Here is a 27,735-nt window from a genome sequence, read left to right as displayed (position 1 = left end):
GTGACGAAATAACTTTTTCAACCTTTCTGACCTTGCGGCGACGTGTATTGGTAATATTTTTATCATGGATATACAGTGTGTCCCATATAGGAATTTATATACCATAAAGTCGGTTTTAAATGAAGAAAAGGTTTTTTAAATGAAGAAATTTCATTTGAAACTTATGCCAGATTGCATTACTTTTTGCCATTTTCTAAAATATTGGGAAAACGTCAGAGATTTGTTTATAGCTTCTTAATCAACCAAAAGTCAGTATAGCGTTTTTCAAGTAATTTTCAAAATAAAACCATATTAGGACACTTTTTACGTAGGGTAAGCTGATTTAAAAAAAATCTATTATAATTTTATAACTTGAGAGTCTTATCGACACCATCTTGAATTTTTATATTATTGAAAAGCGCTTCAAAATGCTTTTCAATTATGTGTCATTATTTAGTTTTTAAAGCACAAAATAACACTATTTTAAGTTTTTGTCTGCTTGAGACCCTAAATAATATTTCCGCCCAGCCATTATGGAAACCAAAACACAATTACTGTGTTATTAGGATCCTTTGTTTTTTAAAGTTACATGGATCGAACAGAGCGATTGTGCGAACAACTAATTATGATTATTTTCCGGTGACAATCTGTTAAATTGTGGCACATTTGCTCCGCTTTCCCGTCAACTTTTGGCTCAAATCTGGTCATTCTTTAACAGTTAATAATAAAAGAGCAAAGAGAAAAATTGGACATGTGGCCAACTGTTAGATCACACGAGACCTATAACATAATGATTGTCTTTTACTTTAAATAAGGGCTAAAAAGTTTTCCAAGACCTACTAACACAAAAAATTAAAAAGCGTTTTTTGAACGTTGGAAACTAAATAATCATATTAACAAGTACCTAATATAATAAAAAAGATTTTTTAATCGCTTTTCAAATATGAAAACTTTTACAAATGATGATAGATTTTTTATAAATACTTATTTATATAACTGACTTACAGCTATAAGCCAATCTTTAAAATGTTGACCCTGATGTTTGTAAAAATAAGTTTAAAAAAGGTCCTATATTAGGTAGAAAATAAACCCGTGTTGGCATTGGAATTTTAAGTGTCGAGCGCTATTAGGGCTTATTGCACAATTTATTGGGAGCAAAGCTTAGGCACTAGCAAAAGTATCGTATTTCGTTGATTGATTTACTACCTTAGGAAAATAAACAGGCCAGGCGTTATTGGTATGCATAATCTGATTTAGTCCTAAAGTTAGTGCCTTTTGCGAAAGAAGTGATGTGGGTGCATTGTGTTATACCTCAAGAGTTTAATAATCAGGTGAGTTATTGTACTCAGGGGTGTTTCTGTTTCTATTTCTGATAGTTGGTTTTATTGATTGAATAGTTCAGGATATCTATATGGATTCAGGATAGTTGAGAAAGTTGATGCTTTAGGCAACAAATGAATAATTAAAGTTGAATGAGAGGGCTAGTGCATTCACACATCTGATTTGAATGGAGACTACTTTGTCGGGATGGAGGGCGAGGCTCTCGCAGACTGGGTCGCCGTAAGGAGACTCAGTAAGGCTTTGCAATAGTTAGGTGCAAACTTTGACGCTGTAAGGTCTTAGTTGACTGGGTCGAAAGGCTTGAGTTGGGTAATTATTGTAAAGGGAATGAATCCCTGGCCGCATGGACAGTTTTCGCCCCAAGCGCATGTGGACTTATCGATGTCCGGTGGAAAGGACAGCAAGGAAATGAAGTAGTTGGTTGAAGACGTCATAAGTTGATTATGCAGCACGTTTTGCGATGGAAGGAATTACGTATTAAGAATGTAAATTGGTCAGATTGGACTATGAGAGGTGTGGTTTTTACTAGATGTTAGGAATGATTAATTTACAATGATCGGGGGATTCAATAATTGATTGATTTAGGACCTCAATTAGGAAATAGGGCACTCACATACATTTTCTATTATAGTAATCAGATCGTGTAACAGTTTGACGTGGGGAGCGTTTGATTGAGCAAGTAAAGTGGTGAGTTGACCTTCTGTTAGAACATAAATAAAAAAAATTGGTATTCTGACGTATTACTATGAACGCCCTCTTTTCCAACCTTACAGGTTTTATAATTTTTCCGAAATACGCTGAACTGAATAAATCAATTTGGCAACCAAGAAAAAAATTGTCAAAAAACTCTTTAAAAGTGTCTCCATTTAACAGACTCTGTAGCTCTTATGTATGACCAATTTGGGACACACGGTATAAAATTAAGGCAAAATGATTTTAAATTATTTCAAGTAGTAAATGCGTGGTTTCAAATGCTATAAATTTTAACATTACAGTTCATAAGTTGTGTAATCATCAGAAAGTAATATTTATTCAAACTCAATCACTAGTCCCGATTCTAAAATAACGGCCAATTAAAGCTTTTTTTCTAAGTATCAAATCCGCTCAAACTATTTTGGATTTATACAGGGTGTTACCAAAAATTTTTGCTGTCGCAATTTTTTCCGTGAACGGTTTAGTAGTAGTAGGTAGCTTTAACACCCCGTATTCTAAAAACGGATCTAAGCATAACGATAACGATAAACATATTAATGTGTTTCCTACATGCAAGTCTGATCAAGAATCCTGAGACACTCTGTATAGCCATTATAATACACGAAAGTGGAAACCTTATAGTAGAAAGCGCGTGTTTAAATAGACCACTTAAACCTGATAAATATAGCTATATAACTCGGCTTACAGCAAATCAATTAAAGTTTTCTTACTGCTAATTTGGTATTACGTGGTAATAATGGTGCTTGCTCTAAAACGTTTCGAAGGCAAAGTTGCAGTGGTTACCGGGGCATCTTCAGGAATCGGAAGGTCTATAGTTAAACAACTTGTAAAAAACGGTCTTATTGTGAGTCGATAATAATATTCAACAACAAAAAAAACAATGTTTTGTTTAGGTGGCAGGTTTGGCTCGGAGAGCCGAAAAAGTAGAAGACATTTCCAGAGAGCTACAAGGAGAAAAAGGTAAAGTGTACGCCTTTAAGTGTGACTTGACCAAAGAAGAAGAAATAGAGTCAACCATAAAGGAGGTAATTTCAAAACTCGGTCCAGTGCACGTTTTAGTTAACAATGCTGGAATGTCTGTGTATGGTTCATTGATTAACGGAGACCCAAAAAATTGGAAAACAATTTTAGGTAAAGAATTTTATTTAATAATTATTTCTCCATCCATCAAGTGAATAAACTTTACAGATACAAACGTGCTTGGATTGTCTATAGCTACTAGAGAAGTTATACAGAATATGAAAGATACAAAGGTGGAAGGACACATTGTGCACATAAACAGCGTTTTAGGACACACCGTAATGGATTTTCCTGGCATTGACATGTATACCGCATCCAAGTTTGCTGTTACCGCATTGGCGGAGATTTTAAGACAAGAAATTAACAGAGAAAATTTGCCAATTAAAATTACGGTAAGGTTGACACACAATTACAAAAATTGCTGAGCTCGCTTAATTTGATTGTAGAGCCTGAGCCCTGGATACGTAAAAACTGAGTTCTTTGAATCAGCTGGCATGGACAAAGAACTACCTAAGCCAGGATTGATTGGTGATGATGTTGCCGAGGCTTTGGTTTATGTATTATCAACACCACCAAATGTGAATGTAAGTGTTTGCAAAATTGCTTATTATTACTTACGTAGTAAGTGTAATTTGGTTCCAATTTTAGGTTAGCGAGTTGACTTTAACGGCAGTTGGAAGTTATTGAGAAAGTGTCAATGTAATTACTAAAACCACAAAGAAATACGGTTATCGTCTTTATTGAACGCTTTTGAAAATAAATTTTGTTCAGTTGCAGTTGCATTTGCTTCACAATCAAAACAAATGAATGTAAAGTAAAAGTCCATTTTAAACAAATTAGTCTGAACAGGGTTCGTCAACCATAGGATATACTTTATGATCATCTCATTGGTTTCGAGGAATACAAAAACATATCAAATACACAAGTTTAAGAAGAAATTAATATGAGTTATTTATACAGCAAGTGATTTAAACCATTTTTTATTCACGAATAGTACAATTAAGTCCACGAGCGTAGCGAGTGGCCTAAGTTCTCCGAGAGCAAGTAAACATCAACTTGCATGCAAGTTAATTCTTTGCGTGCATTTAACTTGCATGCAAGTCGATGTTTACCCGGGCAAAATTGAATTTATTTTCAACCATGTACGTAATAACATTATTTCTTACGTGTAAACCAGGTGGAAAGATGAAAATTACCTGCTTTTACTTTCCACCCGGGTGGAAAGTGAGTACTTTCCACCCGGTTGAATGTCAATATGTCCTAACCTAACCTAATATCTTGACAGAAATCAAACACCTTCCACCTTCCACCAGTTTTTATTGGCGCAAGTAAATCTATGCATGTGTAAACTCTCCTTTTAAGCCGTAAAATGCTATTTTCTCCACTCTAAACCGTGGCAAAATTGCAGTTTTGTGACCTGTTAATAGTATATTGTATAACAAGGGTGAAAAAGATGTCCCTATCGCACTAGGACGAGGGCGATATGGACAATTCGCCTGAGTTTTAGAGAGGCTCTTTTTTTCTACGACTAATTGGAATTACTTACCAAATTTCACACAAATAAACACTCAATGTTTGAAACGTTTCCGTGTTTACATTATCACTTTTGACGCAGCCAAAGTTTGACCGGTGTCCTGGATTGTCGCCGGGTTGCGGAAAGTCTAGGATTCTGTATCCGTTCAACCGTTGGCAATTGCCTACTTATCCGTTCTCTAAACTGTTAAGGAATTAATCAATATCCCTGTAGGAGTAGAAAAATAATATTTTCCCCTCCGCCATTATGGAAAATAAAACACAATTACTGTGTTATTAGGTTCCTTTGTTTTTTAAAGTTACATTAATCGAACAGAGCGATTGTGTCACAAGACCGTTCTATAAACAACAGTAAACAATTAATTATGATTATTTTTCTGTGACTAACTGTTAAATTGTGTCACATTTGCTCCGCTTTCCCGTTAACTTTTGACTCAAATCTGGTCATTCTTTGACAGTTAGTAATAAAAGGGCAAATAGTAAAATTGGACATGTGGCCAACTGTCAGATCACATGAGCCCTATGACACAATAATTGTCTTTTGCTTTAAATAATCGCTAAAAAGTTTTCCAAGACCTACTGACACAAAAAAATAAAAAGCATTTTTTCTACGAATGTTTGCAAAAAAGCTACTTTGCATACGTAAAAGTGTGTGCAAAGTGGCACTTTCCCGCACACTATGCGGGAAAAATTTTTTTCCGCACACTTTTAAAAATGCTGATTATACCTTGCAACAGTGGTTTTATATAGACTATTATACATAAAATCTGCTTAGAATTTTGCGTAGAATTCAAAAATGTAATAATATTCTGGGGTTTCATATAAAAAACACGACTTTTTTCACATTATTCTTCCGTACAGTTTAGGTAAATAAACCACCTTGTCTCTGTCTTTGAAAATGAGGCTTGTTTCCTTAGAAACCAAAGCTCATTGTCAAACAACGCATTTATATGCAATTTAAAGTCTACAACAGTGTTTATTCTTACTTATTTAAGTTAAAAAAACTATTTTAATAATGGAGATCACTGAAGATGAACTTCCGGAAGATGTTCTAAAAGCCGCCAACATGGCTAGTTTGCAATTGCTGCCTCTCAAATCGCGAGAAAAATACGAGAAACAGTACGAGTTGTTTACCCAATGGTGCGAACAAAAGGGGATAAAAACCTTAAAGGAAGAGGTACTTTTAGCGTATTTTGTTACTTTAAGCAAAGAATTCAAACCTAACACAATGTGGTCAAAGTATTCAATGCTCAAAAATGTAATAAAAATAAAAAGAGACATCGATATCGGTGAATTTTATAAGCTCACTGCATTTCTGAAAAAGCAGAATGTTGGTTTTAAACCTAAAAAGGCGAAAATTTTTACAAAAAAAGAAATATTCAGTTTTATGAACTCCGCACCAGATGAAATTTACCTGTTAATTAAAGTTGCCACTATATTCGGACTTGCTGGTGCATGTCGAAGGGAAGAGCTAGCCAATTTAACCACTACAGTTATTGAAGACAAAGGAAACCTCATAATTGTTAAAATTAGGGATTCCAAAAATCATACAGCAAGAAACTTTATAATATCAGAAGAAGTTCATAACGGAACCTACCTGCAACTGTACAGAAGATACACCGGCCTACGTCCAAAAAAGTCATACAATCGTTTTTTCCTAGTTTACATAAAGGGTAAAAGTTTTTCGCAAAGTGTTGGAGTAAACAGTTTTGGAAAAATGCCTTCTGAAATAGCTATTTTTTTGAAGTTGCCAAATCCAGAACTCTACACAGGGCACAGTTATCGTCGATCATCGGCAACGTTCCTGGCCGATTCTGGAGAAGGAATCACTGACATAAAACGCTTGGGGGGTTGGAAATCGACTACGGTAGCTGAAGAATACATTGATGAATCCACAAGTTATAAAAAAGGATTAAGTAACAAAATTCTGACCTTCAATCCTAAAGAAAGTGAAGCAGTTCCAAGTACCAGTATTTTACCTTCAGTTGCTCAATCTGCGATCAATTTAAAAAACGCGACCAACTGTACATTTAACATTAATGTGGTTAATAACAATAAATAGTTATAAGTTGTTGTTTTTAATATCAATAAAAACTTGAAGCTTATCCGAACTCCGCTTCGCGTCGTTCGTCTAACTGCTTTCGCGTGTGGGAAAACATAACTTTGCACACTGAATAGGAAAACTACTATTTTGGACAAAGAACTACCTAAGCCAGGATTGGTTGGTGATGATGTTGCCGAGGCTTTGGTTTATTTGTTATCAACACCACCAAATGTGAATGTAAGTGTTTGCAAAATTGCTTATTATTACTTACGTAGTAAGTGTAATTTGGTTCCACTTTTAGGTTAGCGAGTTGACTTTAAGGGCAGTTGGAAGTTATTGAGAAAGTGTCAATGTAATTCCTAAAACCACAAAGAAATACGGTTATCGGGGGCAATACCACAAGAGCTCAGATTTAGCCGGATAATTTTTGTGCTTGTCTTAGAACACTTTCTTTTTGGTGTAACTGCACGAGACCTGTTGTAACTAAATCACGAGAGCGTAGCTCGAGTGATTTTGCTAAACAGGTCGAGTTTTGTACCATAAAGAAAGTATGAGAAGACAAGCGGAAAAATTATTCTGTTCAAAATCTGAGCTCGAATGGTATTTGATAAGACAATTCCATGAATATAATCAATAATATAATAAGACTGCGACTGCCTTGTACTGGCAGAAATACATTTTTCTGGTTCTTTTGATTTTCTGCAGTAGAACAAACATCAAAATTGACAGTGCCAGCAAAAACCTCAAGGTAAGACATTGCAACAATAGAAGTGTAGTGAAAATCCGTGGAAACGATGAAATCAACAGCAAAATTTATCCGATTTTTTTATCCGCTAGCAAACTCTCTTCCTTCCTTATTAGCCGATAGCAAACCGTGTTTTGATGACGTATACAGGGTAATTCAAATTCGACCCTCACCATTGGGATCTCGGAAACTATAAGAGATACGAGAAAGTTTAAATTGGGGCAAAGTTGCGCAATGTAAAGCTCAACCAAATGTAGTTTTAAAAATTTCGATTTTCCGAGTACTTCCGAAGATATCCGAAAAAAACTGAAAATTTGATTTGATTTTATCTTATTTGAAGAGATATTCCACTACTAAAAGCACCTTTTCATTGCCACTTTTTCTCAGCTATTCGATGATGGATTCAGATTTGCCACACGACGTTTCGTTTTTTGGCAGCCATCATCAACTTTCTTTTTTCTTATGGGCGCCATATTGGATTTTTAGCCCACCAAATAGTGCGTTTTATTCTGATTTTAGTGATGTATAATACCTTATGATTTGCTTCATAAATAACAAAATAATTCAATAAAAACTATTTTTACTTTAGTTATTGGCTTTGAGTTAATGGGCCGTTTTATAAAATGTCATTATTTGACAGTACTTGTCAAACACGATAATTCGGACGATCATTAGAGCTTTTAGAGATTTTTACCTTAGTTAGCTTTGAGTTAATGAGACGTTTTATGAAGATTACTTGGTAGTACTTGTCACACGCAATTGGCCTGAACATACTTAGTCACAAAGGTGTACACGTGACTTGAACCGATTTATTCACTCGAATAAATATGAATGAATAAAAAATGGTTTGTCACTTACTGTATAAATAACTATAAACTTGCACTTAACATTATAAAAAATTGAAATTTGGCAAAAAATGAAGTTCCTAAAATGATGATCTTTCTCTTGGAAACATAAATAAGCCTTTTAAGTTAGAGATAATGCTAACAAATCTCTTTTTCTGATTAACCTAAATAGTTCAGCAATGCTTGTATAATAATAACATTTTCTGCGGGGATTTCTTTTCTAGATACATTTTTAACTATGATTGACGCTCTAATGATCGTCCGAATTATCGTGTTTGACAAGTACTGTCAAATAATGACATTTTTTAAAACGGCCCATTAACTCAAAGCCAATAACTAAAGTAAAAATAGTTTTTATTGAATTATTTTGTTATTTATGAAGCAAATCATAAGTTATTATACATCACTAAAATCAGAATAAAACGTACTATTTGGTGGGCTAAAAATCCAATATGGCGCCCATAAGAAAAAAGAAAGTTGATGATGACTGACAGAAAACGAAACGTCGTGTGGCAAATTTGAATTCATCATCGAATAGCTAGGAAAAAGTGGCAATGAAAAGATGCTTTTAGTTTTGGGATATCTCTTCAAATAAGGTTAGAAATAAATAAAAACAAAAAATCAAATTTTCAGTTTTTTTCGGATATCTTCGGAAGTACTCGGAAAATCAAAATTTTTAAAATAGCATTTGGTTGAGCTTTAAATTGCGCAACTTTGCCCCAATTTAAACTTTCTCGTATCTCTTATGGATTCTGAGATCCCAATGGTGAGGGTCGAATTTGAATTACCCTGAATATGGCATTTTTTGTACATGAGTGGAATTGTCGTCTTTATTGAACGCTTTTGAAAATAAATTTTGTTCAGTTGCAGTTGCATTTGCTTCACAATCAAAACAAATGAATGTAAAGTAAAAGGCCATTTTAAACAAATTAGTTTGAACAGGGTTTGTCAACCATAGGATATACTTTATCATCATCTCATTGGTTTCGAGGAATACAAAAACATATCAAATACGCAAGTTTAAGAGGAAATTAATATGAGTTATTTATACAGCAAGTGATTTAAACCATTTTTTATTCACGAATAGTACAATTAAGTCCACGAGCGTAGCGAGTGGCCTAAGTTCTCCGAGAGCAAGTAAACATCAACTTGCATGCAAGTTAAATCTTTGCGTGCATTTAACTTGCATGCAAGTCGATGTTTACCCGGGCAAAATTGAATTTATTTTCAACTATGTACGTAATAACATTATTTCTTACGTGTAAACCAGGTGGAAAGATGAAAATTACCTGCTTTTACTTTCCACCCGGGTGGAAAGTGAGTACTTTCCACCCGGTTGAATGTCAATATGTCCTAACCTGACCTAATATCTTGACAGAAATCAAACACCTTCCACCTTCCACCAGTTTTTATTGGCGCAAGTAAATCTATGCATGTGTAAAGTCTCCTTTTAAGCCGTAAAATGCTATTTTCTCCACTCTAAACCGTGGCAAAATTGCAGTTTTGTGACCTGTTAATAGTATATTGTATAACAAGGGTGAAAAAGATGTCCCTATCACACGAGGACGAAAATTTGAGCAAGACGCCGAAGGCGGAGTGCTCAATCGGACGGGGGCGATATGGACAATTCGCCTGAGTTTTAGAGAGGCTCTTTTTTCCTACGACTAATTGGAATTACTTACCAAATTTCACACAAATAAACACTCAATGTTTGAAACGTTTCCGTGTTTACATTATCACTTTTGACGCAGCCAAAGTTTGACCGGTGTCCTGGATTGTCGCCGGGTGACAGCTGATTAACTTCGTTTTTTGTGTTAAATGGATTTGATTCATTGTAAATTGTAAGTTTGTATCATTAGCTTTATCATCATAATAAAGTAAATGTTTTTATTCTGTAATTGAACACTTACTGAAATTATTTTGTTTACATTCAAGATTAGCTGTAATTGGTCTATTTCATATCGCACAGTTGCGGAAAGTCTAGAATTCTGTATCCGTTCAACCGTTGGCAATTGCCTACTTATCCGTTCTCTAAACTGTTAAGGAATTAATCAATATCCCTGTAGGAGTAGAAAAATAATATTTTCTCCTCCGCCATTATGGAAAATAAAACACAATTACTGTGTTATTAGGTTCCTTTGTTTTTTAACATTAATCGAACAGAGCGATTGTGTCACAAGACCGTTCTATAAATAACAGTAATCAATTAATTATGATTATTTTTCTGTGACTAACTGTTAAATTGTGTCACATTTGCTCCGCTTTCCCGTTAACTTTTGACTCAAATCTGGTCATTCTTTGACAGTTAGTAATAAAAGGACAAATAGTAAAATTGGACATGTGGCCAACTGTCAGATCACATGAGCCCTATGACACAATGATTGTCTTTTGCTTTAAATAATCGCTAAAAAGTTTTCCATGACCTACTGACACAAAAAAATAAAAAGCATTTTTTGCACGTTGGAATAATGATATTGTTACGATTTTCCCGTGGGTTCACACAAAGTCAATTTAACTCAACAATTAATAAATTTATTTACACTTCAAAACACTCCGTACAATAATTAACACAGCTACTAAAAAAAACACTACTACAATTCCACAATTACTTCGCTATTTAAACTTTACCGCGTTCCCAAATACACTACTACTACGGTTGACACCGCGTCTTTTATATTCGCAAACCACGTTCTAGAATGACCGCGAAACGCTTCGCGGGTTGCCTTGACCATTCATGAATTTTCCAGGTAGCGCTTCCTAACTGTGGCCTACTTTAATACGCGCCCGGCCAGATATTGCGGCGCATCGGTTTCATCCCGAAGCGAGCGCCCGTTAAGAAGTATCGAGCATAGTAGGCCCAGACCGTAACACTGCCCCCCTCTTAAAGCTGATCGTCCCGATCCGCTTCATCTAATCCCTGGTATTTCTTGAGTCTGTCCAGATGGACAATTTTCATCTTGCCTTTGGGGCTGCGTTGGACTCTGTACACGACGTCGTTTAACCTTTTTACCACATTGTAAGGTCCCTCCCAAACAGGTGTTAATTTCGGTGATTTGCCTTTCTTCCTCTGAGGGTTAAACAACCAAACTTTATCATCCTTCTGGAACCCTCCCGAATTGGCCCTCAGATCATAACGAGCTTTCATCTTGTCGCTAGCTAGATTCAAACTTTCCCTGACCAGATCATGGATGTTCAGTAATCTGTCTTGCAACTCGTCAACGTAGTTCTCAATGTTCGTGCTTTGGCCTGTTGGAGATCCGAACACCACATCACATGGAAGTCGCAGTTCTCGACCAAACAGAACTTTAGATGGTGACTGTCCCGTTGAGTTGTGGACTGCTGCTCTATAAGCCATCAAAAAGAGCGGAATATGCTGGTCCCAATCTTTCTGATGCTGATCAACAACCTTTGAGAGATGTTGCTCTATGGTCTTATTAAATCTCTCGACCATGCCATCCGACTGAGGATGAAGCGGCGTTGTTCGGGTCTTCCTAATGCCTAGCAGGTCACAGAGCCTCTGAAAGAGCTTGGACTCAAAGTTTCGTCCCTGATCAGAGTGTAACTCCAACGGCACACCAAATCTACTGAAGACATTTTCGACGAGAATATCAGCGACTGTGCTGGCTTCTTGATTTGGAATCGCAAACACCTCAGGCCATTTGCTAAAGTAATCCATGGCAACAAGAATGTACTTGTTGCCTCTGTTGGTCTCAGGAAAAGGCCCAGCGACGTCTATGGCTAAACGTTCGAACGGCAATCCTACGTTGTACTGCTTCATAGGTCCCCGGGATCTCGTCTGTGGTCCGTGGCTAGCTGCACAAATGGAACATTGTCGACACCATGATTTCACGTCTTGGCAGTAGTTCACCCAGTAAAAGCGTTGCCGGATTTTGTCCAAAGTCTTATTTACTCCCAAATGAGCACCAGTCTTTCCATTGTGCATTTCCTCCAGTACGTGGTCGACCCTTCCTCTGGGAACTACCAGCTGCTTCCTTATCTCTTTTCCATCGGCACTCTCCCAAGCTCTTTTTAGCAAGCCGCCTTCAACCACAAGCGAGTCCCACTGAGCCCAAAGTGCCTTGAACGTCAGGCCTTTGCTAGAGATTTCTTGCCATGTTGGTCTTGGCTCGCTTTGTTCCTTTCTCAACAACAATGGGCCTATGTCACTGTCTTCTAGTTGATCCTTCCTAATCTCATCGGGACTCCATTCATCATCGGTCTTCAGCTGAACCATTCTGATGGACACAACTCCTTCACGTTGTTCCGTTTTCTGGCAATGTTTGCAATCTTCGGCGCAAGGTCTTCTTGATAGAGCATCTGCGTTATTATGCAGCTTTCCGGGTCGATGCTTGATGTTGAAATTATACTGCTGGAGTTTTTCAAGCCATCTTGCTACTTGTCCTTCCGGTTGTTTCATTCCGAGGAGCCACTTGAGTGCCGCATGGTCAGTCCTTATCAAAAATTCCTGTCCGTACAAGTACTTGTGAAAGTGATCGACTGATTTTACTATTGCCAGTAGCTCTTTTCTCGTTACACAGTAGTTCCGTTCTGCTTTGGTAAGTTTCCTACTGAAGTATTCTATAACATGTTCTTCTCCGTTTTGGATTTGAGACAATACAGCTCCAATACCAGAATTACTGGCATCTGTGTCTAAAATGAACTTTCCTTTTGGTTGTGGATAACTGAGGATGGGACTGGAGCAAAGTGATGCCTTTAACCTTCTGAACGCCTGATCACATTGGGTATTCCAACAGTAGGGTGTTTTGTCCTCAGTAAGTTGATGTAGCGGAGCTGCGATGTTGGCAAATCCTTCCACAAACCGTCTGTAGTAGGTGGCAAGTCCTAGAAAACTTCTGAGTTCGTGTTTATCCTTTGGTACTGGCCATTCTCTAATTGCTTGGATCTTCTTGTCGTCCGTCTGGATTCCGTCGACCGTCACCACATGCCCAAGGAATTCGACTTGCTTTTGGAAGAACCAACACTTTTTGGCGTTCAATCGAAGATGGGCACCACCTATTCTAGCAAATACTTCTTGCAAGTTGTCCAGATGTTCTTCAAAAGTTTTTCCCATCACCATGATATCGTCCAGATAAACCAAGCAAGTCTTCCAGTTAAGGCCACGAAGCACAATTTCCATTAGTCTTTCAAACGTAGCAGGCGCATTACAAAGTCCGAAGGGCATCACATTGAATTGGTACAGCCCATTTCCAGCAGAAAAAGCAGTCTTCTCCTTATCTTGCTCCTCAATGCCAACTTGCCAGTACCCACTCTTCAAATCTAAAGTAGAAAACCAACAGGATCCTGCCAAAGTCGTCAGTGTGTCGTCAATACGGGGAAGTGGATAGCTGTCCTTTTTGGTCACGTCATTCAGTTTTCGGTAATCTACACAAAATCTGCTTGATCCATCATTCTTAGTGCCCAGAACAACAGGTGATGACCAAGGGCTGCAGGATTCTTCTATAACTCCGTCGTCAAGCATCCTGTCCACTAATACCTGCACTTCCTGTTGTTTGGCTATTGGTAGTCTCCTAGGTGGTTGTCGAATCGGTTGTGCATTGCCGGTGTTAATTCGGTGTTTTACAATGGTAGTTTTTCCCATATTATTCGGTGTTCCAAATATGCTACCATGGTCCAAAATCAGTTTCCGAGCCTCCTTCAGTTGTGGTGTTGACAGATGTTTCCAGGTCTTTTCAAGTTCATTTAAGAGCTTGTTTTCCCCCAACTGCTCCTCCTGTTCTGGTAACCCATCGCAATTGGTTATTTTGACTACAGGCTCGAATACCGCAATAATTTCGCCTTTGTTGATTTTTACGTCGTCTGAAAAAATGTTTGCAACTCTTATTGGGACTTCACTTCCTCCATTTACAAGTGATTTCCCAATGAGGCATCTTCCTGGTCGGTCCGGGTTTCGTACAAGTCCAACACAGCTCCCAGAATTCTGCTCCAATTGTCCAATAATTATTTGCTCGGAATTGCCGCTTATTTTTACTGTCTGAGATGCCAAAACATAAATGGGTGACTCACAGCGGTGACTGGTTGACAGGATGAACTCTTCACTTCCAAACCTTAGGATATTTTGCTCGGGATCAAAAGAAAATCCATGTTGACGAATCAGGTCCATTCCCAGAATAAATTCATCTTCAATATCCGCTACTAACACAGTGTGGTAAAACGTAATCCTTCCAAGGCAAATCTTGACTGTTATTTCTCCTAAAACTTTAGCCGATTCTCCAGTCACAGTGCGCAGGAGAATACTTCTTCGTAAAGGCTTAACTTGACTTTTATCCACAAGGTTTGACCGGATCAAAGATACTGCCGCACCGGTATCCAAAGTAAAAGTAACGTTCATCGCATCCACCTTTCCATCTACGTTCAGGCTTCCCATTGATCTACCCAGGCTTCTGATGGAGATAATTCTGGGGGCTTTGTCTTCGCTAGTCAACATTCGCTCCGTAATGTTGACTAGTGGGAGTTTTCCTGGTCCCTTCTGGATGGTTGTACGTCCCTCGTTGGAGAGCGGGACGGTATCCTTACTCGACAATCTCGTTTGATGTGTCCCGTACGTCCGCATCGATAACACTCCACTCTAGTGATCGGGCGTGACCGTTCTACCTGTGTGGACTGGCAATTTGCTAATGCTGCCATTTGTTGCACTATTTGGCCGAACATTGATTTAATTTCATTCATTGGTGTAGCAGCATGATCGGCTGGCGGTTCTCTCTCCTCTTGAATAGTCACAGCCCTGATCCTTGGCTTTAAGTCATTGCACGCAGCTTCAACTTCCAGCGCTCGAACCAGTAATTCGCTGCTGTTGCTTCCTTTGAACATCTTCAGCATTTTCTTTACTTTCAGATCTCGAATCCCATCTACAAAATACTGTGCCACAAGTTCTTCTTCGATTTCATCCGGGACGGCTGGGTAAGCCAGATGCACAAGGCGACGAATTTCGGCCTCAAACTCTTGTAAATTTTCACCAGTTTTCTGCAGTCTTGCCTTTAATTGTGTTTGGTACACTCCTTTCCTATGCTGATCCCCATAACGTCGTTCTAATGCAGCTACTAATGCGTCATAGTTGCTTTGTTGGGCGATAGGCAGAGTCTGTAACAGCTCCAATGCAGGTCCTCGTAATGCCACCACCAGTGCTACAGCCTTTTCCTCGTTACTCCATCTATTTGCATTTGCAGCGGCCTCAAATTGGAGTTGGTACGTTGCCCATGAAGTTTGACCGTCGTATGTGGGAGGTTTGATCTTGTTGAGCCCGTTTCCGGTGATCACTGTAGAGTTGGGTCCTCTGCTGTCAATTTTCTGCTCTAAGTCGCGTAGCTTTATCTCAACATCGTTCTGAATTTTATTAATGTCGTCCCGAACATCATTAATGTCTTCCCGAACATCCTTTAATTTTTCCTCAACATCACTCTCCATCTTTTTAAGACTATGGGTTACATACTCTTGGATTTCTGTTTTGGTCCCCGCTAGAACGTTCAATACTTCTTCGTTACGTTTTTCTTGCCGCTCTCTATCTTCTTGACGCATTTCCATATCTTGTTGTCTCATTCTTTCTTTTTCTTCCTTCTCTTGTTGTCGAATCCTTTCTTGTTCTTCCTTCTCCTGTTGTCGAATCCTTTCTTGTTCTTCCTTCTCTTGTTGTCGAATCCTTTCTTGTTCTTCCTTCTCTTGTTGTCGAATCCTTTCTTGTTCTTCCTTCTCCTGTTGTCGAATCCTTTCTTGTTCTTCCTTCTCTTGTTGTCGAATCCTTTCTTGTTCTTCCTTCTCTTGTTGTCGAATCCTTTCTTGTTCTTCCTTGTCTTGTTGTCGAATTCTTTCTTGTTCTTCCTTGTCTTGTTGTCGATTTTGTTTAAGCATTTCCATCATAGCTGCAAGTTGGGCCTCCATGTTTGCACTTTGACGTCTTGTTATTGGCATAAAATAAATTTAACACACCACTGTTTCGAAAATCTCTAGTCCGGTTCTGAACACTGTCTTTAACCCGAAGTTTAGTTCCAATTCACGTCGCACTAAAGTCTGATCGCACTTCTGACACCAATTGTTACGATTTTCCCGTGGGTTCACACAAAGTCAATTTAACTCAACAATTAATAAATTTATTTACACTTCAAAACACTCCGTACAATAATTAACACAGCTACTAAAAAAAACACTACTACAATTCCACAATTACTTCGCTATTTAAACTTTACCGCGTTCCCAAATACACTACTACTACGGTTGACACCGCGTCTTTTATATTCGCAAACCACGTTCTAGAATGACCCCGAAACGCTTCGCGGGTTGCCTTGACCATTCATGAATTTTCCAGGTAGCGCTTCCTAACTGTGGCCTACTTTAATACGCGCCCGGCCAGATATTGCGGCGCATCGGTTTCATCCCGAAGCGAGCGCCCGTTAAGAAGTATCGAGCATAGTAGGCCCAGACCGTAACAATATTTACAAGTGATATAATAAAAAATTATTTTTTAATAGCTTTTCAAATATTAAAAATTTTACAAATGATGATAGAATTTTGCTAAATACTTATTTTCATAACTGACTTAAATCTTCAAAATATTGTCTCTGAGGCTTGTAAAAGTAAGTTTAAAAAAGGTCCTATATTACGTAGAAAATAAACCCTTGTTGGCATTGGAGTTTTAAGTGTCGACCGCTATTAGGGCTTATTGCACAATTTATTGGGAGCAAAGCTTAGGCACTAAGAAAAGTATCGTATTTTGTTGATTGATTGACTAACTTAGGGAAAATAAACAGGCCAGACGTTATTGGTATACATAATCCGATTTAGTCCTAAAGTTAGTGCCTTTTGCGAAAGAAGTGTTGTGGGTGCATTGTGTTATACCTCAAGAGTTTAATAATCAGGTGAGTTATTGTACACACGGGTGTTTCTGTTTCTATTTCTGATAGTTGGTTTTATTGATTGAATAGTTCAGGATATCTATATGGATGCAGGATAGTTGAGAAAGTTGATGCTTTAGGCAACAAATGAATAATTAAAGTTGAATGAGAGGGCTAGTGCATTCACACATCTGATTTGAATGGAGACTACTTTGTCGGGATGGAGAGCGAGGCTCCCGCAGACTGGGTCGCCGTAAGGAGACTCAGTAAGGCTTTGCAATAGTTAGGTGCAAACTTTGACGCTGTAAGGTCTTAGTTGACTGGGTCGAAAGGCTTGAGTTGGGTAATTATTGTAAAGGGAATGAATCCCTGGTCGCATGGACAGTTTTCGCCCCAAGCGCATGTGGACTTATCGATGTAGGGAATGAAGTAGTTGGTTGAAGACGTCATAAGTTGATTATACAGCACGTTTTGCGATGGAAGGAATTACGTATTAAGAATGTAAATTGGTCAGATTGGACTATGAGATGTGTGGTTTTTACTAGATGTTAGGAATGATTAATTTACAATGATCGGGGGATTCAATAATTGATTGATTTAGGACCTCAATTAGGAAATAGGGCGCTCACATACATTTTCTATTATAGTAATCAGATCGTGTTACAGTTTGACGTGGGGAGCGTTTGATTGAGCAAGTAAAGTGGTGAGTTGACGTTCTGTTAGAAAATAAATAAAAAAATCTATATTCGATCGATATGAAGTATTACTATGAACGCCCTCCTTTCCAACCTTACAGGTTTTATAATTTTTCCGAAATGCGCTAAAATGAATAAATCAATTTGGCTACCAAGAAAACATTTGTCAAAAAACTCTTTAAAAGTGTCTCCATTTAACAGACTCTGTAGCTCTTATGTATGACCAATTTGGGACACACGGTATAAAATTAAGGCAAAATGATTTTAAATTATTTCAAGTAGTAAATGCGTAGTAAATGTAAATTTTAACATTACAGTTCATAACTTGTGTAATCATCAGAAAGTAATTTTTATTCAAACTCAATCACTATCACAAGTATCAAATCCGCTCAAACTATTTTGGATTTATACAGGGTGTTACCAAAAATTTTTGCTGTCGCAATTTTTTCCGGGAACGGTTTAGTAGTAGTAGGTAGCTTTAACACCCCGTATTCTAAAAACGGATCTAAGTATAACGATAACGATAAACATATTAATGTGTTTCCTACATGCAAGTCTGATCAAGAATCCTGAGACACTCTGTATAGCCATTATAATACACGTGGAAACCTTATAGTAGAAAGCGCGTGTTTAAATAGACCATTTAAACCTGATAAATATAGTTGTATAACTCGGCTTACAGCAAATCAATTAAAGTTTTCTTACTGCTAATTTGGTATTACGTGGTAATAATGGTGCTTGCTCTAAAACGTTTCGAAGGCAAAGTTGCAGTGGTTACCGGGGCATCTTCAGGAATCGGAAGGTCTATAGTTAAACAACTTGTAAAAAACGGTCTTATTGTGAGTCGATAATAATATTCAACAACAAAAAAAACAATGTTTTGTTTAGGTGGCAGGTTTGGCTCGGAGAGCCGAAAAAGTAGAAGACATTTCCAGAGAGCTACAAGGAGAAAAAGGTAAAGTGTACGCCTTTAAGTGTGACTTGACCAAAGAAGAAGAAATAGAGTCAACCATAAAGGAGGTAATTTCAAAACTCGGTCCAGTGCACGTTTTAGTTAACAATGCTGGAATGTCTGTGTATGGTTCATTGATTAACGGAGACCCAAAAAATTGGAAAACAATTTTAGGTAAAGAATTTTATTTAATAATTATTTCTCCATCCATCAAGTGAATAAACTTTACAGATACAAACGTGCTTGGATTGTCTATAGCTACTAGAGAAGTTATACAGAATATGAAAGATACAAAGGTGGAAGGACACATTGTGCACATAAACAGCATTTTGGGACACACCGTAGTGGATTGTCCTGGCTTTGATATGTATACCGCATCCAAGTTTGCTGTTACCGCATTGGCGGAGATTTTAAGACAAGAAATTAACAGAGAAAATTTGCCAATTAAAATTACGGTAAGGTTGACACACAATTACAAAAATTGCTGAGCTCGCTTAATTTGATTGTAGAGCCTGAGCCCTGGATACGTAAAAACTGAGTTCTTTGAATCAGCTGGCATGGACAAAGAACTACCTAAGCCAGGATTGATTGGGGATGATGTTGCGGAGGCTTTGGTTTATGTTTTATCAACACCACCAAATGTGAATGTAAGTGTTTGCAAAATTGCTTATTATTACTTACGTAGTAAGTGTAATTTGGTTCCACTTTTAGGTTAGCGAGTTGATTATAAGAGCAGTTGGAAGTTATTGAAAAAGTGTCAATGTAATTACTAAAACCACAAAGAAATACGATTATCGTCTTTATTGAACGCTTTTGAAAATAAATTTTGTTCAGTTGCAGTTGCATTTGCTTCACAATCAAAACAAATTAATATAAAGTAAAAGTCAATTTTAAACAAATTAGTTTGAACAGGGTTCGTCAACCATAGGACTTTATGATCATCACATTGGTTTCGAGGAATACAAGAACATATCAAATACACAAGTTTAAGAGGAAATTAATATGAATAGGTTAATAGTTATACTGGGTGTCCCACGACGAAAGACATCGATTGATATTGAAAAAAGTATAAATAGGAGAGTTTTGAAAATTTGGCAGGATACTGATGTGGGCATGCCCAATCTTTAAAAAAAAATTTCAAGATGGTTGCACTTCCTTTTATACCGGAAGTCGATCAAAACTTTCTTATTTTAGATAAAACACCCTATATATTATTACATATTTGGATTCCTCGCAATATTCTGACCAACTTTTGTGTACAATGCCCTATGCCTATCTCTAGTCGTTTTGGAAATATTTGATGTTTTTCCAAAAAAGTGACAGTTGCAACGCTCAACATATTTTTGTACTCTGTCAAAACCGTATTACATTTTGCAATGAAACTTTGGGTTATTGTAAATAAAGGATCGTTTTATTAAACTGAGGGTGCTTAAACTGAATGACATTTGTATACAGGGTCGTCAAAAAAAAATCATAAACCTGCCACTAAAAAAAATTAAAAATTTCTGATGAAAAGTTTTTTAAATAGAAACCCACATTTTTTATGACGGAATCATTTTGAGCATTAAAAATTACTATACGTTTCAATTTACATGCCTATACCTAAATCCAACCCATTTCGTTTTATTTGAGTATAAACATTTTTTATTCATAAAACTCCATATTTCTTGAAAATTTCTCTCTCTAATTACGTGTGGATTTATGTCACACCAGTAGTGTGAATTATGTCTATTGGACATTCCATTTTTAGTGAATTTGGCCTCGTCGCTCTAAATAATATTATTCAAAAACAATTCTTCTCCATAGTGACTAGTCAGCAAAAACTCACTAAAAACCACTCTCTTCGGAAATTCAACCTCTTTTAAGTGTTGCACTAATTTAAATGAAAAAGGGTGAAATTTATGTTTCTTCAGGATCCTTTGAATTGAGCTTTAGGATATGCCTGATTCTACGGAAACTTGTCTTATTGACGAAGTAGGATTTGCAACAAAATAGCCCAAAATTGCAATTTCTACATTTGTATTATTAAGGATTGGTTTTGTTTTAATAGCTTTTATCTTCACAGATCCCGTATTCTTAAAATTTTCAATTATTTGATTGACAGCTTTTGGTGATGGCTTTGGTTTTTCTGGATAACGAGCGGCAAATACCTCACACGTTCTACTCACAACTTTATCACATTCTCCGTAAATAATAAACAGATTTAAGTAATCTTGGTTTGAATAACGTAACCGCTACGGTATATTTGCAGTTGTCAAAACACTCAAAACTAGTGTTATTAACATGCTCTGCAGGTCTCCAATATCACCGTGTGTCAAAAGCATGACCAACTAGAACACTAGATAATCCCAACCGTGCAGCATAATAAAAAAAATTTTTATTCTCAAATAAACTGAAATGGGTTGGATTTAGGTATAGGCAAGTAAATTGAAACGTATAGTAATTTTTAATGCTCAAAATGATTCCGTCATAAAAACTGTGGGTTTCCATTTAAAAAACTTGAGATTTTTCATTTTTTTTAGTGGCAAGTTTATGATTTTTTTTTGACGACCCTGTATACAAATGAGTCATTACGCACCCTCAGTTTAATAAAACGATCCTTTATTTACAATAACCCAAAGTTTTATTGCAAAATGAAATACGGTTTTGACATAGTACAAAAATATGTTGAGCGTTGCAACTGTCACTTTTTTGGAAAAACATCAAATATTTCATAAACGGCTAGAGATAGGCATAGGGTATTGTACACAAAAGTTGGTCAGAATTTTGTGAGGAATCCAAATATGTAATAATATATAGGGTGTTCTATTTAAAATAAGAAAGTTGTGATCGACTTCCGGTATAAACGGAAGTGCAACCATCTTGAAAATATTTTAGTTAAATTGGGCATGCCCACATCAGTATCCTGCCAAATTTTCAAAACTCTCCTATTTATACTTTTTCCAATATCAATCGATGTCTTTCGTCGTGGGACACCCTGTATTGCGTATTAAAACTAACAGTCTTCATATACTACTTCTTTAAATACCACTAGTAAAGTTTTAAATTTTCACTAGACTTAAATGTTGTTTAAATCATTGCGATTTGGAGAATATTCATGGTCGCAGTTAACTTTTATCTTGTGTCAAGTAATAACAAAATTAATAATTGAATACTTCTCTTTTTGCAGCTTAAGTTTTCCAGTTTCAGCTTTACCTGGTTTTTCAGATTTATTTAGCAGAGGATAACTTTAATGTTTTCGAAAAATTTACAATAATCAATGTGCCAAAAAATGGTAGTAAAATAGTTATTTATGCAACAAGTGCCAGAAGTACATCTTTTTTGCACGCACTGAAAGTTTAACAACACGTAAGTGCAAAAAATGACTTTTGATGGGTTGCATACAACATTTTTTATAAAATCGACTTGTTTGTTGACAAAAGCACAGCAAATATAACATAGTGCAAAAATGACCTTGTTGCACTAGTGTAGTGTAGTAGTGCACGATTTTATAAAAATTTACATTTTTACATTTTCCATAATGAATGCGATATTTTAATATCACGATTATCCTGTGGTTTAAGTATAACAAAGAAATGTGTCTAAGGTTACATGACAAAAGTAGTATCCAGGTTAAAAAATCTTGTTAGAATCTCGAAGAATTTGTTTCTTTTAAATTCAAATTAACAAAAAATAATTTGACCACAATTTTCCTATCCATACAAGTATTTCTCTAATAATGGGCTCCTATTAAATTAATTGCAAACAAGCATCTAATAATATTACTCACGCGGGAAGTACGCAAAAAATAAATGATAATAATTTGTGCTGTATCATTTATCCTACAGAGTGTTCCCTACACAATGACCACTACTTGTATAGTCTGACCAACAGATTCTCTTAAAATATGAACTGCCATGACGTCTGGTATACACTGTAGAAACGTTGGTTTTAAATTAATATGTGGCTAGTGTCATTAGAAGAACGTGCACAGAACCAATTGTGTGGGTTCCAATCAACAAACTAAACTTGCTGTGTAATTGTGTGATAAGGAGATCATCACTTTGGTAATATTTATCAGTCTATAAAAAACAAGTTCAGTTGTCCCGTTGTTTTTGTACTGGCCGCTACTGATAATGGTGCTCTTTCTGAAACGTTTTGAAGGTAAAGTAGCCGTGGTTACCGGTGCATCTGCAGGAATCGGATTGTCTATAGTCCAGCATCTTGTAAAAAATGGTCTTATCGTAAGTCAATAAAAACTAATTTTTTCTAAATAATTATTGTTATGTATAATCAGGTGGCAGGTTTAGCTCGAAGAGTAGAAAAGGTGGAAGAAACTGCCAGGAACTTAGCTGGAGAAAAAGGCCAACTACACGCTTTTAAATGTGACATAACAAAAGAAGAAGAGATAGTATCGGTTATAAGGGAGATTATATCAAAACTAGGCCCAGTGCACGTTTTAGTAAATAATGCTGGATTGTCACTGTTTGGCTCGTTGATTAATGGAGACACGAAGAATTGGAGAACAATGTTAGGTAAATCAGTTTATTTATTAACCTAAAATATTTAAGTAATTTCAGTGTCAATTTGTATGTAGACTGAAAATTTGAAAAACTTTCCTAAAGGTGTGCAATCTTGCTTTAAGACAGTGATTTGATCAAAATTGAACATAAGATTTCGTTTCATTTGAAAATCATACAAAAAATTATTATCTTACCTCGACGTATTTCATTTACTTAATGATCGATGAAAACACTAGAAATTGATTAAAATAGTTATTTTTGTTCAAACGGACGTGAAGTACTCACTTCACGTAAAAGTGCATTTCACGGCCGCAAAACAGTACGTGAAGTGAGTACTTCACGTCCGTTTGAACAAAAAATAATTTAAACAACGCATCCAAATTGCTTTACAACCTACAAGTCTATTTCATGCATTATTATTAGGGTAATCATCATTCATTACCTACTTTACAAATTGGTGTAGTTTATTTTAATGTCTAAAATGGTGTGTGCTTGACACCTTATTAGAAATGGAAATTGGCATAATATGATAATTTTTCCATAAATAAAAATTAATCTGTTTGACCTCAAAAACCAATTTGTAAAAATAATAAAACAGTATTGATAAAATATACTCACAGAAAAAATTATTACTTATCTTATTTCGTCATAATTCAGTTTTCAGTTTTTTCCTGGTAGATGTGTTGTACTAGAAGTTTTTACACATAATTTAATTTAGTTTTAAATAAAATCATATTTAAAAATATTAAGTATTTTTACACGATAAGAAGTAATGCTACAAAGTATACTAAAATAAAATATGAAATATGCTTGTCTGGAAATATAAAAGTGTAAGTAAAATTCGAAAAAAAAACAGAAATAGAAAAGTGGAATAAGTGTTCCATTCTTTGAGCATTTGAGCTTTTCAATTTTATGAACATCCGATCAATTTTTTTATTGTTAAACTGTTTTCAGGAAACTAATTGATAAATTATTTCTTGACGACCCAGTCTAAAAAAATTAAAATATGTAATGGCTTCATCAAGTGTTTGTAAAAAAATGTGTTAACTACAAATTTCAAAATTCAAAAATTTAAAAATTCGTAGAACTTTCGGAGATATCCGAAAACAAAAAACACTTTACCATTGTCACTTTTCTTCTTTTATAACGAGACATTGTCATTTTTGATATTCGACGTTTCATTTTTGAGTTACCATCAACAACTTTCATTTTTCTTATGGGCGCCATATTTTTGCAAAGAGCGCACACTACCCACGTGATATTACTGTCATTTCCAACAGAATGGCGCTCTAACCTAATAAATTGACAAAAACTGCCAAATCATTCTGACATTTATAGGTTACTGAGATGCAAGAAGCTTTGATCAGAAAGTTTATTAATTATTATCTAATAAAAAAACGGAATTTTCCACTTGTTGGATAAAACATTGTTTGCTACTCATGTGGTAATTTCTAAGTCACTTGAGAATTTATAGCACTCGGCCTAACGGCCTCGTGGTATAACTCATTTCTCGTGACTTCGTGATTTTTAACATAACACACTAGTACCATAAATAACTTTAAATTACGTATTCACTTCTACAGATAAACTTATTTGTCAATTGTATCAGTATGTCAAATCAATTTACCTTATTGCTGTTATTTAAAAAGCATCTAAAGTAGGTACATAATCATATTTATTTGATAATTATTATTTGCGCAATATCTATACCGCCACCTATCAAGATTTTTTTAATGCCTGATATAACCTTTCATAACTTTGAAATGATGTTAATAAAATCAAATTATATTTATCATCAGTTTAGTGAAAGAAATATCAATATGCAAATTGGAGTGTTATTATTAAAACTATCTCATTTATTTATTTAATTTTATCATATAAGAAGATAAAGTTGCAGCCAAAAAAAAGAAAATAATCCATTAGAAATAAAGATATCTAGGATGCTCCAGATTTAAATGTCAATAAGTCACCATTTGATGGCCCAACAAAAATTAAGTTGATATGCATTACGCCATTTTTATAAAAATTGCTTTCTAAAGAAGATACAGCTCTCCAAAGGTCAGTTTGAAAAAAAACTTTATGGATTATTTTTTATGGACTATCGATTAGCGAATTATTGACACTGTTAAAACTAGACCACCCTGTGTTGTGAGAGTTAAAGAATGTTTCAGAAGACAAAAGATTTGGTTTGCCATTTCTTCCTTGTCTTTCATTGAACATCTTTTATCCATACATTCTCTGTGTAGTTGCATTCTCTTGTCTTAGGAATTTTATTTGCTGTCATCTTGTAGAAGACAACGAAAGACCAAGAAAAGAGCTGAACTTTTGTAAAACATATTATTAATACTACAGTAAATAAAAATGTCTCAAACTTTTGAATACTAGTAACACACATTTAAACTTACAGATACAAATGTACTTGGACTGTCTATAGCAACCAGGGAAGTTATACGGAATATGAAAGAAACAAAAGTGGAAGGACACATTGTGCACATAAACAGCGTTTTGGGACACACCGTAATGGATTTTCCTGGCATTGACATGTATACCGCATCCAAGTTTGCTGTTACCGCATTGGCGGAGACTTTAAGACTAGAAATTAACAGAGAAAAGTTACCAATTAAAATTACTGTAAGATTTAACACAGTTCAATACAAAAAATTGAAATCCCACTAATTCTAAAATGTTTATAGAGTCTTAGTCCTGGATATGTAAGAACTGAATTTCAAGATGTAGCTGGAATAGGCGATATACCTATTCCCGGTTTGATTGGCGATGATATTGCTGAAGCCCTGATTTATGTTTTATCAACCCCACCAAACGTGAATGTAAGTTATTATTTTTTTTTTTATTGCTAGATTTTATGTGAGTTTAATTATAGGTTACCGAGTTGACTTTGAGGGCAGTTGGAAGTTAAGAAAATGCAAAAATATACGAAAAAACACAAAGTCGACCTCCACATTATCAAGACACCCAATCCACAAGATTTTGTGGAGATTAGCTTTGTGTTTTTTGCTTACACTTACACTACAACTCCACTGTGTGAAGATGGACTACGTCTTTGCATGGACAATAAAATGCTTAAATAAACAACGAATAATTTGTTCACATCAACTATGAAATTTACTCTAACTCACAAACTCTGAGAACGGTTTAACGTTCCTAAAAATGACCTTCAATCAAAAGTTTTATTTTTCATTTTAATCATATGAGGCAGTGAATTCTGAATAGCTATCATATAAATTGTAACAAACTAAAACAAAGAATCTAACAATCACGTGAATAATCTTCAACAAAGAACAGTAGCTAGAAACATTTAGTTTCTAGCAAAAATGTTTGCTTGTCTGTTTCTGACACTGTTTCTTGAAAATAGTGAAAAATTGCACTTTTTTAACAATTTTCTTATAGAAATTGTTATATCCACAGCCAAGCTGTTTGCATCTCTTGTTTCTCTTTCAACCATTCGCTGCCTCACTTAACCACAATTGAATGAAACCGTTTAGGGACAAAACACAACTTTCCAAGACAATAAGGTCGCTCATAAAATCGCTGAACACACACTTAGCATAACAAAACCGACCGTATCTTCGATGAAATGCAAATGAATTATTGTTTCTGCTCGGGCCAAACAAATTGGTGATGTTTTGCAGTGAGGGGTCGCGGAATCGACTCAAAAGCATTTTGTTTTGCATTTTGATGACACAGTGCCGACAATAACCCGATCTGCAAGTTAAACGTTTCGGAATTCGTTGAATACTTAATGACAGCCCAGATAAACGAGGGGGATTTTTCTTACAAATGAATTTCATTCATGAATCTTTGGAAATCAGAGCACAGTTTTTCATAATATGGCTTTGTTCAATCAAAAACTGACTACAAATCAGATAATACAATTTTAATTTCTTTAGTCACATTATAAGGAACCATATTGTCTTTGATGCCCTTTAGGAACTACTTTTGTGATTTTTTTTGTTCCTACGTTTTCATTCTTACTCAGCTAATATCACACCATTGTTCCAACTATTGCCATCCTCAATACATCATTAATGACTCTCTAAGGTGTAAGCCATCAAATCTATCCATCCCTTCATTCATTCTGTGCGGTGTAGCATCAATGCGTGGTTAATCTTTATAATTGCATCGTTAATATAAACCTATTGCATATACCACCGGCAATATCTGCAACTCAATTGTGTCCGACATAATGCCTATTGTAACGATCCAACTGGCCCGGAGACTTAATGTCGGGTTTACGAGAACGTAGAAACAATAATGGAACCTTTGCTAATATAACTGAATTAACACTGTTAATTTCGCTTCGATAGGTGAATTGGTTAGGCAAACACTAAACAGGTTACCACCGTTTAGACCTTTACATGTGTTGGATGTAAAGATGGATTGGTCTTTTGTTGTAAGTAGATTTAATGGATTTACGTCTATCTGCTGTTAATGTTAAATGTTGCATAATAATGTAAGAAATGTAGTTGGAGAATCCGAACAAATCAATTTTTTTAATTTGAAA

The 27,735-nt window shown here is 35.9% G+C and overlaps 4 protein-coding genes across 4 annotated transcripts in view; 3 read left to right on the top strand and 1 right to left on the bottom strand.

The window, feature by feature from the left end:
- Positions 1-27,735, bottom strand: part of LOC145725098 (neural cell adhesion molecule 2-like) — a 416,642-nt gene that overhangs the window by 259,794 nt on the left and 129,113 nt on the right. The window lies entirely within an intron of this gene.
- Positions 2,687-3,830, top strand: LOC145724774 (farnesol dehydrogenase-like). Its single transcript, XM_081973199.1, has 5 exons — positions 2,687-2,878; positions 2,928-3,165; positions 3,223-3,446; positions 3,501-3,638; positions 3,703-3,830. The coding sequence occupies exons 1-5, from the start codon at positions 2,771-2,773 to the stop codon at positions 3,739-3,741; spliced, it is 747 nt and encodes a 248-aa protein (XP_081829325.1). The 5' UTR covers positions 2,687-2,770; the 3' UTR covers positions 3,742-3,830.
- Positions 18,399-19,550, top strand: LOC145723990 (farnesol dehydrogenase-like). The gene is made up of 5 exons (XM_081972048.1): positions 18,399-18,598; positions 18,648-18,885; positions 18,943-19,166; positions 19,221-19,358; positions 19,423-19,550. Exons 1-5 carry the CDS (start codon positions 18,491-18,493, stop codon positions 19,459-19,461), a joined length of 747 nt encoding a protein of 248 aa, XP_081828174.1. The 5' UTR covers positions 18,399-18,490; the 3' UTR covers positions 19,462-19,550.
- Positions 22,685-26,327, top strand: LOC145723991 (farnesol dehydrogenase-like). The gene is made up of 5 exons (XM_081972049.1): positions 22,685-22,934; positions 22,988-23,225; positions 25,621-25,844; positions 25,907-26,041; positions 26,095-26,327. The coding sequence occupies exons 1-5, from the start codon at positions 22,827-22,829 to the stop codon at positions 26,128-26,130; spliced, it is 741 nt and encodes a 246-aa protein (XP_081828175.1). The 5' UTR covers positions 22,685-22,826; the 3' UTR covers positions 26,131-26,327.

This window comes from Ips typographus, linkage group LG2 (assembly GCF_016097725.1).
Source record: "Ips typographus isolate SLU linkage group LG2, UJ_Ityp_2.0, whole genome shotgun sequence".
Lineage (NCBI taxonomy): Eukaryota > Metazoa > Arthropoda > Insecta > Coleoptera > Curculionidae > Ips > Ips typographus.
The sequence above is the reverse complement of the archived record's forward strand: the minus strand, read 5'-3'. Positions and strand labels throughout refer to the sequence as shown.